This window comes from Aristolochia californica, unplaced genomic scaffold (genome assembly GCF_029961685.1).
Source record: "Aristolochia californica isolate CCGP_79_NKW_82.1479 unplaced genomic scaffold, dmAriCali1.0.hap1 SCAF_3, whole genome shotgun sequence".
In the NCBI taxonomy this organism is placed as follows: Eukaryota; Viridiplantae; Streptophyta; class Magnoliopsida; order Piperales; family Aristolochiaceae; genus Aristolochia; species Aristolochia californica.
In genome coordinates, this window is record NW_027181992.1 from 1,544,736 (window position 1) to 1,556,793 (window position 12,058).

Genomic DNA, 12,058 nt, shown 5'->3' on the forward strand with positions numbered 1-12,058 from the left:
TCTAGTGAAGGATAACACTTTGAAAAAATCTTCCCTTCTCAATCCCGAAATAACTCTAATTCTGTAACAATAGTACACATACGAGAACCTTCTATGAAAACATTGGAATCAATTCTAACAATCTGTTCACAAAAGACTTCTACCATTAAACAACCAATGGACAGACCCCAAGCCCTAAACACAACTCAAAGGAGAATGAAACTTGAAAGCTTCTAGTCAGGTCTCCCAAAGCACCTCAAAAGAGCTCTGATCCACAATACAACTTCCCAAAGGAACAAAAGGAATCTGAAAGTCATTACAAATTAAAAGTACATCAAATGTTACAATAACTTAATTTGCACCGCCTGCAACCTTGCCAAGCCTTCTCTATAACCTAAAACTAGATGTCAGAAACCCTTTTAGTAGGAGAGCTTGTCTTCAAATAAATAGTTAGTTACCTTTAGCCCTCTACTCCCCTGGCAAGCATACATTAATATCAGGAGAAGGCTTATGCTCAGAAGTTGCGCGTGAACCAGGCCAACCAGCTGTTTGGTATGACGCAGAGTTTGTGTTTTGGTTGCTGCTCCCACTGTTTTCTCCCTCACCATGGCTTTGTTCGGGTAAGGTGGAGCTCGGAGTCTCACACATGTCCTCATCAGGTGTAGCCTGTGAAATGGGTCTTGCTTCTGTCACTACTCCTGTGGTAGTTGGAATCCCAGAAAGGACTGAAGGCTCACGATTGATTCTCCTTCTGTGCTCCTTAGGATTGTTTGGCATGAAACTACCAACAACAACCTGGACAAGAAGAAACCAAAATTAATCTGAAACCTGAAGTGTTTTTTTTTTTTTTTCATTTTTTGGAGCAACACATAATCACAGTGACATTAATATCCATATCAGTAGAATTGCCCACAAGCATCTGCTCCACTGAGGGGAGTAGTTAGCAAAAGAAGCAAAAACATCTCCAGCTAACTTTCCACATAAATTGGCTGCCACACTTATGTCAAGCAGAAACAACACAACAACTAATAAAGTGAATGAGTTTCAAAGCCACAAAACTATTAAAACGGTCAGAAGGACTCTGCTAACAACAAAGTCAGCTCTTGTATTATTGTGACCCTGTCAGGATTTGGCCATTAGCAGCCCACTGGAAGGTGAGAGGTTTCCAGCAGTAAAGAAAAACAAGAAGATTAACCAAAGCTACATGGCAAAGGTACATAGTCAACAAAAAAAACCTCCCAGTTTACAAACTTTTACCACAGTAAGACTTTAGAACAACAGTATTAGATTGTCAAATTTAGACTTTCAGACAGAAAAATCAGTTATAAAACAAGAACAAGCTGCCAGAAGTTCAACTATTACCAAATATGAGTAATGAGAGGTCGATTAATAAGATTTTGTTCAGAATGAATTTTTGTAATAAAGGGAAACTATAAACATGTATCTTGATTAGGCTTGCCACCCAATCAACCTCTACAAGGAGTGGAATTGGTAGGGTTACAAGAAAATAGTACCTAAACACAGACATCAGAAAATTGCCAATAAACAATTATAGGAACCATGGAGTCTACTGCCACTATTTCTCATCACTTTGTATTTTCAAAGTTATCTTTTTGTTACTGAGTGAAAAGTCTTACTTGGATGGGACTGGCTGCAAGTAATAGGCCAGCAACTCCACCACCAACAACACGACCATCTGGTCCAGCCAATGAAACACTTATTCCACCAGTTCTGGTGCGTACCCCACCATTTTCAGTGAGTGTGAAGGACCCAGATAGAGATAGTATCTCAAAGCGGCCCTGCATGAATTAGACAGATGAGATATCACATATCAAAGATATTCACACTGGAAGAAAACCAAAACCTAGATGAGGAAAAAGCAAGAAAAACATAGCAAAAGAATGAGCACTGCAACCAGTCTAATCATCTTAGCAGAATACAATCAGTTCTGTAGACAATTGCAAACATCAATTTTGTCTGCTAAATCCATTGTTCTTTCCATCATCTTTGACATGTAAGGGATCCAAACCAAGAAACAGATCAAGGGACACTGCTTTATTTTTTTTCTTTTTTGAATTGCTCATTGCTTTATTATCTAAGAAATTGAAAGTGCATCTTCTATGTTGACATACGACTACAGATAGAATGCATTTCAAATTCCATTAGTATAACGAAAATCAACTGAAATCAATTATAAGAAATTTTAAACGAAGTCACAGGGAGGGAATATTTATGCATATCAATATTGAAATGAACTAAAAGATTCCACAAACCATAAGTAAGAATTTTACAGAAAGTCTTGCAATAAATGTCCAAAAAGATTAAAATACAGTTTGAAATTTGAAGAGCAAGACCAAAAAAGAAACTTTGCTTAGTCACAAGTCACAAGGCAAGTATATCCACTGGAAAGTAACTACCGAATGATGGAAGCCTCTATCCTCCACTTCAGTTCAGTAACAGAAGATCTTCTCACTGATAAGTCACGAGGCGGTTAATTAACACTAGGAAGAATATCAAGAAAGAAGAACAGAATGCCCTAATGTCATCACCATTAGACAGAAAGAATTCATGCTACAGAAAAAGGGAGCAGTTTTTATTCATTTTGGACATCAAAGACGATGACACGCAAAGTAAAAAAGCTAAAAATTTACATTCTTTTGAACTTGAAGCTAGAATTCTATATAAAAAAAGGAAAATAGAAAAAGACAGTGCTACACGAGTAGTTATTAGACTATTGATATAATTCCATCACACCCTAAAAGAGAACAAGAAGCACAAGGACATGCCTCATATGTCAGTGTTCCGCCAGAAGAACCGGGCTGACGAAGAGTGACATTGGATATTGCTCCATTGGCAGACAGAATGCAGATGGCACGGGGGCCTTTTTGGGAGAAAGAAAGTATCTTCGTTGCCACATCCTAACAAGCAACATGAAAGGTATCTGAGATTCCTTGCGCTCTTGTACAATAAACCGATGAGATTAACAAAAAAGTATGACAGCTCAAACATTTCCGAGAAATAGCCGCTTAGACATACCTCCCCGGCAGCTATAGTGACAACATGCGGCGTAAAGTTTCCTCCTGCTGTACTTGCAACCCATTCTCCTGCACAGATTAAAAAAACCAGTATGTAATTTAGTTAATTAAAACTATAAAAATCAGATGAACAAGTTTGACTCAAACTTCGAACACTTTCTGAAAAAAAGGTTTGCGAGTGAAGCGTAAGCTTATCTCTGAAAGAAGCAACCATTTTTTTAACAAACCACCGGAATATAATTGCGTTCAAGATCTGAACTTGCATGTCGACTTAGTGAAAAACTAATAAATAAAAGCATAAAATAAATTCCGGGGACAAGCTATCAAAAAAACGAAGAAAAAAAATGCATCTTGGGACGGTTATGAATCTAATCGGTTGCTGCCGGACATAAAGCTCTCTACTTTCCCAGTGAAAAAGAAAAAAGAGAAATGAAATTTCATAAAACAATTGCCTGCTGTCTATAATTGATTGACGAAAGTCCTTCTCGTGAAGAAGGAGAGAAGGGACATTCGCTCTATAGTGAAGAACAAAGTGATATCTCTCACAGCAATTTGTTTTGTTAAACTAGCCTTTTTTTCTGAACCAAACAAACTCGCAGAAACACAGCAATAACTGTCCTGCAAATTAGAAACTCATCTTCCAGAGAAAAATTATCATTAATGAAAAATAATGAAAAATAATGAAAAAAAGATAAAACAGTTTCCGTTGTTCTTCACATGACTAAGCAGAAAACTAACCAAAAGAAGCAAGCAATTGTCGTTTGCCGGAGCCCGGCGGCCGGCCTCTACCCCGTTTCGGCGAGAATTCCGAGGGAGAAGCCGACGAGTAGGATGGCGAGAGTGCCAACGCCATGGTCCCGTCGGGACCATACTTTCTCGGCCTGCCTCTTTTCTTCCGAGCAATATCCCCACTTCCAAAACTCTCCAAGCTCATGCTCATCCCCATCCCCATCCCCACCTCCGTCACAGGCGGCGCCACCCCGGTCGTAGTCGCCGGTGCCTGTGGAGGAGGCTCCACCGGCGCCCCCACTTCCGGCTTCGGGGACACCAGACCCTCCCGCACCTCCATGCCGATAATACACCCAGTTCCCTGTGTATGCAACCTAGAGAGAAAAAACAAAAAGAGAAAAAGAAAATGCTACGAGAGAAGGAAGAGAAGTTAGCTCCAGGCGCGGGAGAATTTCTTGATTGGTGCCTGAAAGCAGTTGGAGAAGCAGAAGAAAAAGGGAAGATTAAAGAAGAAGAAATGAATAATTTTTTTGTTTTTTTTTTCTTCAATTTATTTTCTCGTTTTTGAAATGGGAGAGTTGGTGAGAAAGGCGCCAGAGAAGAAAGTATTTTTAATCGCCTTTTTATATTTCTTTTCCATTACAATCTTAGCCTGGATTCGAGAGAAAGGCCGAGATTTCCGAAGGATACTCTAATTTTCCAATGTAATGACTAATGTACCCCCTAAAATTTGAAATTTGGCTGCCTGATCATTAATACGAGTAAAGGACAGTGCAGGAATCATGGAAAGAAACAGGGGGTATTTATGGAAGTTGAGAAAGACGATTTTGGCCCGGGCGGAGGGAGAGTCGCGGGCAAGTAAACAGGGTCAACCCATTATGTGCTGTAAAAGCGAAAACCAGCATAAAAAAACCGATTATTATATTAAGCCGGGTTCAAATCCCGAAACCTCCAAAACTGAAACAAATCCGGTTTTGGCGACAAATGTTTTAGATTTCAAATACGTTTCTGTTTTTTTCCCCTAAAAAAAAAAAAAAAGAGGAAAGGAAAAAGAGGGTTAGTGAAGGAAAAAGAAAAGTCTAGGGAAAAAAATAAACTATAAGAGGCCTCTGCGAAAGCAAACAGGGGTTTTAAAAGCTGTCGGGAAGACCGTTGACGGCCCGGAACGGACTTAACCACACTCCCTGTCCTTTTGCGGTGGCCTTGGTGGGCTCCACATGAATTCCCCTCTCTCTGACGTGGCACATGTCGACAACTAGTAAGCTCCGGAAGCGGATTATACATGTCGTGGGGCCCGTTCTTTCCACGCGCGATTGGCTAATTAATCGCTTGGAGGCTTTCAGAATTCGAGGAACCGCGCAGATGACGGCTCGGGTCTGCTTCATACGAAACTAATCGCCACGCATTCACCTGTCAGCTTAGCTCTCTCGAAATGTTTTGATTGCCACATCATTGTTCGGCGTGTAAAACCGTCCTGTGCCAAGCCAGCCCTAACAGGTGTCACATCATGACCAAATCTTCCAATTACGTACAGAGAAGGGTCAAACGGTCAATTCACGAAAGTTAGGGTTGGCGAACTTCGGATTTGGCACTCTCTGACTGGTCCCAAATATGCAGTGAACCATGAAAACCAAGGTATGTGGCACCCTACAAATTAAGAGGTAGGGGGGGGGGGACCCCCTTTTTCCCAAGGCTTTATTCACGAGTCCCACGTGATTGATGTAGTATCGTTTTGGGTAGGTACCAGGTGTACCCTTAACTCTCGTCTTGTAGGAGGTGCACCAATTATAGGCGGCCAATATATAAAAATAGAATGGCCGTATTTGCTAAATTTTAATTCCTATTTTTTTTATAAAAAATAATAAATCTCCATAATCTGAATTAATTAATTTTTTTTATTTTTAGAATGATTGAAGAGTCCACTTTGTCATATAAATATAAATTTCTTCGTGATATGTCATGTAGATGTGGGGCCAAGTCCAAGATGAAAACATCAGCTAGTTGGATGGGTATAGTTGTTTGTGGGTGATGGAGATGGGCAAGTTTACCAAAAGGAACCATGTAGATGAATGCGCCCTTACCACTCAAAAGATTTGTTTGTTGATCCACTCTTTTGACTAATTGAGTCTCCTATTAGAACAAATTGTCGCCTTAGTTTTTGCCAGCTTTGTTTAGAGAAAAGGAGAATTTGATCATTATCTTATTTTTAATATATATATTTTTTAAAATCATAATAATTAATTTTTTTTCTAGGGTTAGAAACATACCCTTAAAGATTTTGGGTTTCCTAAACCCTAACCAAGAAGAGACTTGACTTTGTTTCATGGCTAATTGGACAAATGGCAGTTTAATATAAGGCGTTACTTGTAGACGTTAATAATAAATAATTACTTAGTGATAAGATAGAGATAAGGAAGAGTTTAAAAATAAAGAGAGAGAGAAAGAAAGGGAGGCAGATTCCCTGAAGACGATCATGTGCGTTTTTAGGGTCTCTGATGAACACCCATTCGATTTAATCAGAGTTCAAGGGAAGCAGATTTATATATGATTGCCTAATTAAAGACGCTTTAAAAATAACTGAGCGTGCCTGGACATCTTTTCACTGCAATAGTTTTTTATTTTCGTTTTTGCCCCGGTTTCCGCTCATTTGTTTTATGCACTCCAGCTTAAAGTGCAAGGAACGAGAAAGGAGAAACAAGAAATAAAGCTGCTAAAGTGACGAAGACTGCATCAGAGGGCTTTCGGGTTTCTGGGTCTCATCCATGGGAGATGAATCTTGCCGAACTTCCGTGCATATTCCTCCACCGATTGAGTGTTGTTCGTTCAGAAATTTCAGTGGTCTTTTAACAAAGGGCCATGTAGGCACCGAAAGAAGAGTTCGTCTTCTTATGAGACAGTTACCGGCCAAAAATTAAGGTTTCCAAGACGATTAGGACCAGTTCACTGAATCAGCCCGGTTCTGGGGATGACATTTACTCCTCGTTACCTAACAATTATCCTGAAAACTCCTACTTCAAGTCGTTGAAGCTTTGAATTTATTGAAAAATCTAAACCATCACGCGGCGATGCTAACCACTAAGTCACTGAAGACCAAAAGAGGCGTCTTTCCGGTTTCAAACTCATTGACTTTGGTATGCAAGAACACACCCACTTTCCACCAAAACAAGTGGAAATAAACGTAACGCCCAAATCAATTATTAAATTTTGAGGTAGAAGACACGATATTTATGTATTAATCTTTATCAACTATTAACACATGTCCGATATAACACCGATACATAAAAAAGCCCAAATCGGATGTTACCGTACCGATAAATCACTCATATGAGGACATAAACCATCATTCATCTGCAATGACACAGCAAAAAACTCTGAACTGGATGAATCAAAACCCAGTTTTTCCTATATTCGGAAACCATAGTCGTATTTTCCGTCGCTTCTCTTCACAGTTGCTCCATTTGGGGATTAATTATCGAAGTATTGACTTTTACAAGCTTCGAGAGATGGAAGGATGGAGAAATTTCTGATGGAAAGAAAAGATTAAAGAGATTATTCGTCGTTGACGTGACCGAAGAGTTCCTCCCAGTGAGCAGAAGCTTCTTCCACGGTTCTGAAAGACCAAATATGACTCTTGCTTTTCTCGCGAGCGTCTAGGATTTCCTGCATCACAAGCAGTAAGATGGGAGAAGAAGAATAAACAAACGTCTACAGGAAGGCGTGGCATTCAACAGGAGCAGAATGACTGAAAATGAAGCATAGGATTTAGTGTCGTAACAACTGGCTTTAATCTAAAAACGAGTTGGGTATCTCCAAATATCAACTTGAAAACAGCATAAAAGCTGTATCAGGATAATCAAATCTTAAATGAGCTGATAAGTCCCTCTTTTTTCTCATAAAGCAAAAGATTGTACTTTCAAACAAAACTAACGCCGCTAACTTGTCGTTGAAAGGGAACTAGCTTTGAAACCCGAGGAATCCCTCTCAAGTAGGCCTACCTTTTTTTCCCTTTTCCTTTTCTTTTTTTAAGTTTTTTGGTAGATAACAACTAGTATACACCTACCTAACAAAAAGTGAAAATATTCATTCATCTTTCTATGAGCTGTTTTCCTTTTTCCCTTTTCTTCTTTTGGTTTCATGGCATCATCGTCTTGATTTTTGGCACATAATTATAAACAACACAAATGTTGACTTTCAACTTCAATATAACTTGGATGAAAATTCAAAAAAGATAGTGAAAATGAAAGGTGTCCACTTATTGAATGTCTACAACTATAGAGGGAGGAAAGCAATCAGTTGACATTAACTTAAAAATTACCATTAACATGGTTTTAAATGTGGTTTATGTGCCCCAATCAGGGTCCCAAAAACTGAACAGTGCTGCTAACTTCAGCAGATAATTTAGCTTGATTCCCCCATGATTTTGAGACATTCAATCTGCTAAATCATACTTAAAACTGGGGTTCTGTGACCCAGGCTTGGGATCCAAATCAGGACCTATTGAAATCCGAGCCAGGTCACCCCAAAACCGGTGAAAATCCAGGTTGGGGGGTTCACAGAAAAATAAGACGAAACATTCCCTAATCCAACAAGTTCGTGGACCCTGTGAATTGGTGAACCATGGTTAAAACCCCTAGATGGACATAGCAACTTAGATCTTCATACCAATTCAATTACAAATAATAGATCCTAAAACATGCAAGGGAACAGCTACTAGTAATGCTTTAACAAATGAATATACTCGTTTTAAAAAGCAGTGATATTAATGAAGCCTGAAAGTTGTAGTTTTCCTCAGCACAAAATAAAAATATCTAAAACACTTGTCTTTTGTTTACTGAAACCAATTTAGGGACAGAAATCATTAGTCACTCCAAGCTTCGAGGTAAAGATCTTCACAACATCTCTAACTAGGATTAATGATGACCCGCACTTTCTGAAGTGATTTTTCTTTCCTGCCTCTGAATTTGGCAGATTACCATCCAAATCCAGTTCAGCCATCACTACTCAGATTGCCCAGTTCATCATCTATCTCCTTCCAGACTTAATTATATCTATTAGTACTTGCTAATACAAGCCTCCTTCCCCCACCACCCCAAACCTTCCAAAAAAGGTTGACAATTTTACCTGAATATATATTCTACCATCCTACCCAGCCGCTTAGAAATGTTTATGAAATAAAAATCCTAACAAACATAAGAATGCAGTCAAGCTTACCTACTTACCCTAATACTACTTATGAAATGAAATGGATAAGGGTAAAGGTCGTTTTGTACCCAGATACAAACAGTGCCAGTTTTCTAATTTTCAACCTTCTCCCTGCAAGTGTAAGAAAAAGCTTTTTCTAATAATGCATGACTTGATGACAAATAACTTACAATTGACACTCGCTTTTCATAATTTTAAAAAATATAAAATAATGTGTAGTGGAAGATAACTTAATAATGCACCTCATTGACATTTTTCACATTTCTTATGACTTCTAATGCCATTTCTTAAGTTTTGTTGAAATATCTTTTAGTTTTATAAATTATATTTTAAACCTTTAACTTATCCATTTTATATATTATATGTAATCAGGTAAATAAACAAAAAAATACCCCTTACCTTTTCCATTTCTGACCCGTTTGCAGCCCTAAGTTCCCCCTCCCCTGCGGAATACCCTGGGTCCCAGACACCTATAACACTTTTATCCAGGACCTCCTACTTGAACACTTCAATCTAACCATTGAGCCATCATATATTTAACAAACAAATTAGCATATTGACTCGTTAGTGCCCAAGAATGTAAATGTCCCTGAAAAGTGGATAGTTCATTCAATGTGATTTACTTCCCTCATGCACGTTAATTTTAATTTAAGGACATGAAGATATAAAATGTGAGACTATAGAAACTTCTAAGCAAACCATGCTTACTGAGGTAGTCATGTCACAATATATCACTTACAAATGAGGGTGAAATACCAATAGTTATAAAGAGTATTCAACTTCCTATCTAAAAAGGAATGTGAGGAGCTACTCGTGCAGACTAAAGCAGGATATTAAACTATCTAGGAAAATGGCATTCTTTTCCCACCTCCATGAGAACCCAGGTAGCTTGTGCCACTTGACAGAAGATATAACAGATCAAGTGAAAATTTAAAGCTATAACTTCCCCAGTAAAAACCTAAAATAATAGCTATCTATTCGTATCTCACTTTCCTGAAAGATCTTCTAAGTGAAGTGATGGCCATTGGATGCTAATAATGCTCTCAGAGGCAGGCACGAAAGAATGTCTTCAGCAAGAGCCAACATTAAAGGTGGATATGCCTGTTATTTCTTCCACAGAATGCTCCAGATTTGGATTATCTTCTGCTGTGCTTGTATCACAACTACCTATTTAAGATCTCATTCCAGAAAATACCTATCTAAAGCCTCAGCTGCATCAGAATCTCCTTTCATGACAATAGTATACCATCCACTCTTTGAAATGTTAAATAAACAGAGAGTTTGCTTACTTTTTCTCTCCTCTATGGTTAGAAAGACATTAAAACATCGTTTTGCCCAATGCCAGCATTTTCTCATTGTGACAAATCATTGAGAAATAGTACAAGACAGGTACAGCACAAATAAGCCAACAAAGTATTGCACAAATATCTCAATGTTGTTATCTGCGAATGCATTATTCAGAACTTAAAACCAAAATCTCGTTCTTCCGTTACAGGGTTTCTGAAAATCTATTATCTTACCAATTGGCTAACCAAGGTCGATCTAGTAAGCAAGTAGGAAAGGCTCGAAGCAGCTATTGTACTTTAAATAACCTTAAGACATTGCAGAAACAACAAAATAATTGCCCAAAAATTTAGACATACTTATCAAGATAAAATTTGTTAAAAATAATACTCAATTACTTAACATGCTAAAGATAAATACAAAAGCAAAGAAACCTTACCTGCAACTCAGATGATCTTTTGGTCTTCAAATTCAAACAGTCAAAAAGAGCGCTCCACTTAGCATTACAGTTGTCAAGTAATCCCTGTCTATAATATTGCTGCATCTGGTGTACAGGAGCTGCAACATGAGCATCATGCGTCAATTTGAAGCCGTAGTGGCTCAAGAAGTTTGACAAGCATATGAGGAATGAGAAGTTAGGCGGGCTATTATGCAATCTCCCTATATGAATGAAATAATATCAATAGATATTGGAATTTAGCAGACTTTATTTTCAAAATTTCTTCCAGGGATGCTTCCAAGTATTTGCATCATATGCCCGAAAGTTCCAAATTCCATCATAATTCCAAATAGCATCATCTGCACTGGTTGATGGAAGCTTTTGTGTTGGTTTGTATCTACCATCACACCAAATATGTAATTGTCATGGGGAAGCCAAATTCCCACACCAATACTGCCAACGATCTACGTTCCGGGGTGGGCTATTTCATCAGAAAGATGCCTAATGTGGCAGAAGTACATAATACGCCAACTAAGCTCCAAAAGCTCCATTCTTTCAAAGAAGGAAGAGTGATTTTTTCTTATAACTCATCAGGAACTTCGAATTCCAGATAACGTGGAAGTTAAACCTTTTGAATTAATAGTGGAGAACTAAATATGCAAAATAAAATAGCCGAAGGCAGATAAATATTAGGACAGGAAAAAAGGCAATGGACAAGTTAGGGTCCTGATATACAATGCCAGACTCACATATGCAACCAACATTTTTTCTTTCCCGAAATAAATTAAGGAAAGCAAGAATCACGTTTTCGCTTAAGCTGCTATAGTGAATAAAGGACAGCTAGAGAGAAGGGAGGAGAGATGCCTACAATAACAAAACCACAGAGCATCGAAACATTTGGTGCAGGACAATGAATGCCGGGGGTTGAAGGAACCAGCAACCTCTTCCTCTGGATTATTACTCATCGACTCCTCTCCCTGAAATTTTTTTTCAGGGGCAGGACCTCCGCTTCCGGTTGAAAGCCCCACAAATGAGAGACGGTATCGCAAACGCGAAATGGGAAACTGGCTCCTGCAATTTGTTTCGCGACAGCCCTTGGAAGTTGGATCCGAGAGTCTGTTAACCAACAAGTAGCGAGTTGAGGTTTCACAGTTCGATCTGTTTATAATTTGAAATCGAGAGACTAGAGCCGCAACCCAACTTACTTTTTCTTCCTTACATGAACGTTGTTTTAAAATTTATTATATTTACAATAATACTATAATCTTAATTTAATATTCAAAATTAATAAAAATAACAAAAACCCATTTTTAAATCCTATGATGACAAAAATATAAATGAGGTGAGCTAAATATATATAGATTAAAGTTCAAATCCTTTTTTGCCAATT

The 12,058-nt window shown here is 38.3% G+C and overlaps 2 protein-coding genes across 2 annotated transcripts; both read right to left on the reverse strand.

The window, feature by feature from the left end:
- Positions 1 to 4,204, reverse strand: LOC137959027 (AT-hook motif nuclear-localized protein 1-like). Its single transcript, XM_068806287.1, has 5 exons — positions 3,753 to 4,204; positions 3,016 to 3,083; positions 2,766 to 2,897; positions 1,617 to 1,778; positions 1 to 774 (listed from the first exon to the last, which is right to left on the reverse strand). The coding sequence occupies exons 1-5, from the start codon at positions 4,081 to 4,083 to the stop codon at positions 448 to 450; spliced, it is 1,020 nt and encodes a 339-aa protein (XP_068662388.1). The 5' UTR covers positions 4,084 to 4,204; the 3' UTR covers positions 1 to 447.
- Positions 4,205 to 6,964: 2,760 nt separating this feature from the next.
- LOC137960319 (uncharacterized) lies at positions 6,965 to 11,818 on the reverse strand. The gene is made up of 3 exons (XM_068807908.1): positions 11,537 to 11,818; positions 10,669 to 10,787; positions 6,965 to 7,403 (listed from the first exon to the last, which is right to left on the reverse strand). Exons 1-3 carry the CDS (start codon positions 11,631 to 11,633, stop codon positions 7,293 to 7,295), a joined length of 327 nt encoding a protein of 108 aa, XP_068664009.1. The 5' UTR covers positions 11,634 to 11,818; the 3' UTR covers positions 6,965 to 7,292.
- Between the last annotated feature and the right edge of the window lie 240 nt (positions 11,819 to 12,058).

Bases quoted from the DNA above. Each gene is read 5' to 3' on its own strand.
- LOC137959027 (XM_068806287.1), bottom strand. From the start codon at position 4,083: ATGGAGGTGCGGGAGGGTCTGGTGTCCCCGAAGCCGGAAGTGGGGGCG. The intron at 3,084-3,752 runs GTTAGTTTTCTG...TAATCTGTGCAG, and splicing joins ACAATTGCTTGCTTCTTTTG to GAGAATGGGTTGCAAGTACA. The intron at 775-1,616 runs GTAAGACTTTTC...CTTCTTGTCCAG, and splicing joins TTGCAGCCAGTCCCATCCAA to GTTGTTGTTGGTAGTTTCAT.
- LOC137960319 (XM_068807908.1), bottom strand. From the start codon at position 11,633: ATGAGTAATAATCCAGAGGAAGAGGTTGCTGGTTCCTTCAACCCCCGG. The intron at 10,788-11,536 runs GTAGGCATCTCT...CTCATGTTGCAG, and splicing joins TGCTCTGTGGTTTTGTTATT to CTCCTGTACACCAGATGCAG. The intron at 7,404-10,668 runs GTAAGGTTTCTT...CTTGTGATGCAG, and splicing joins AAAGATCATCTGAGTTGCAG to GAAATCCTAGACGCTCGCGA.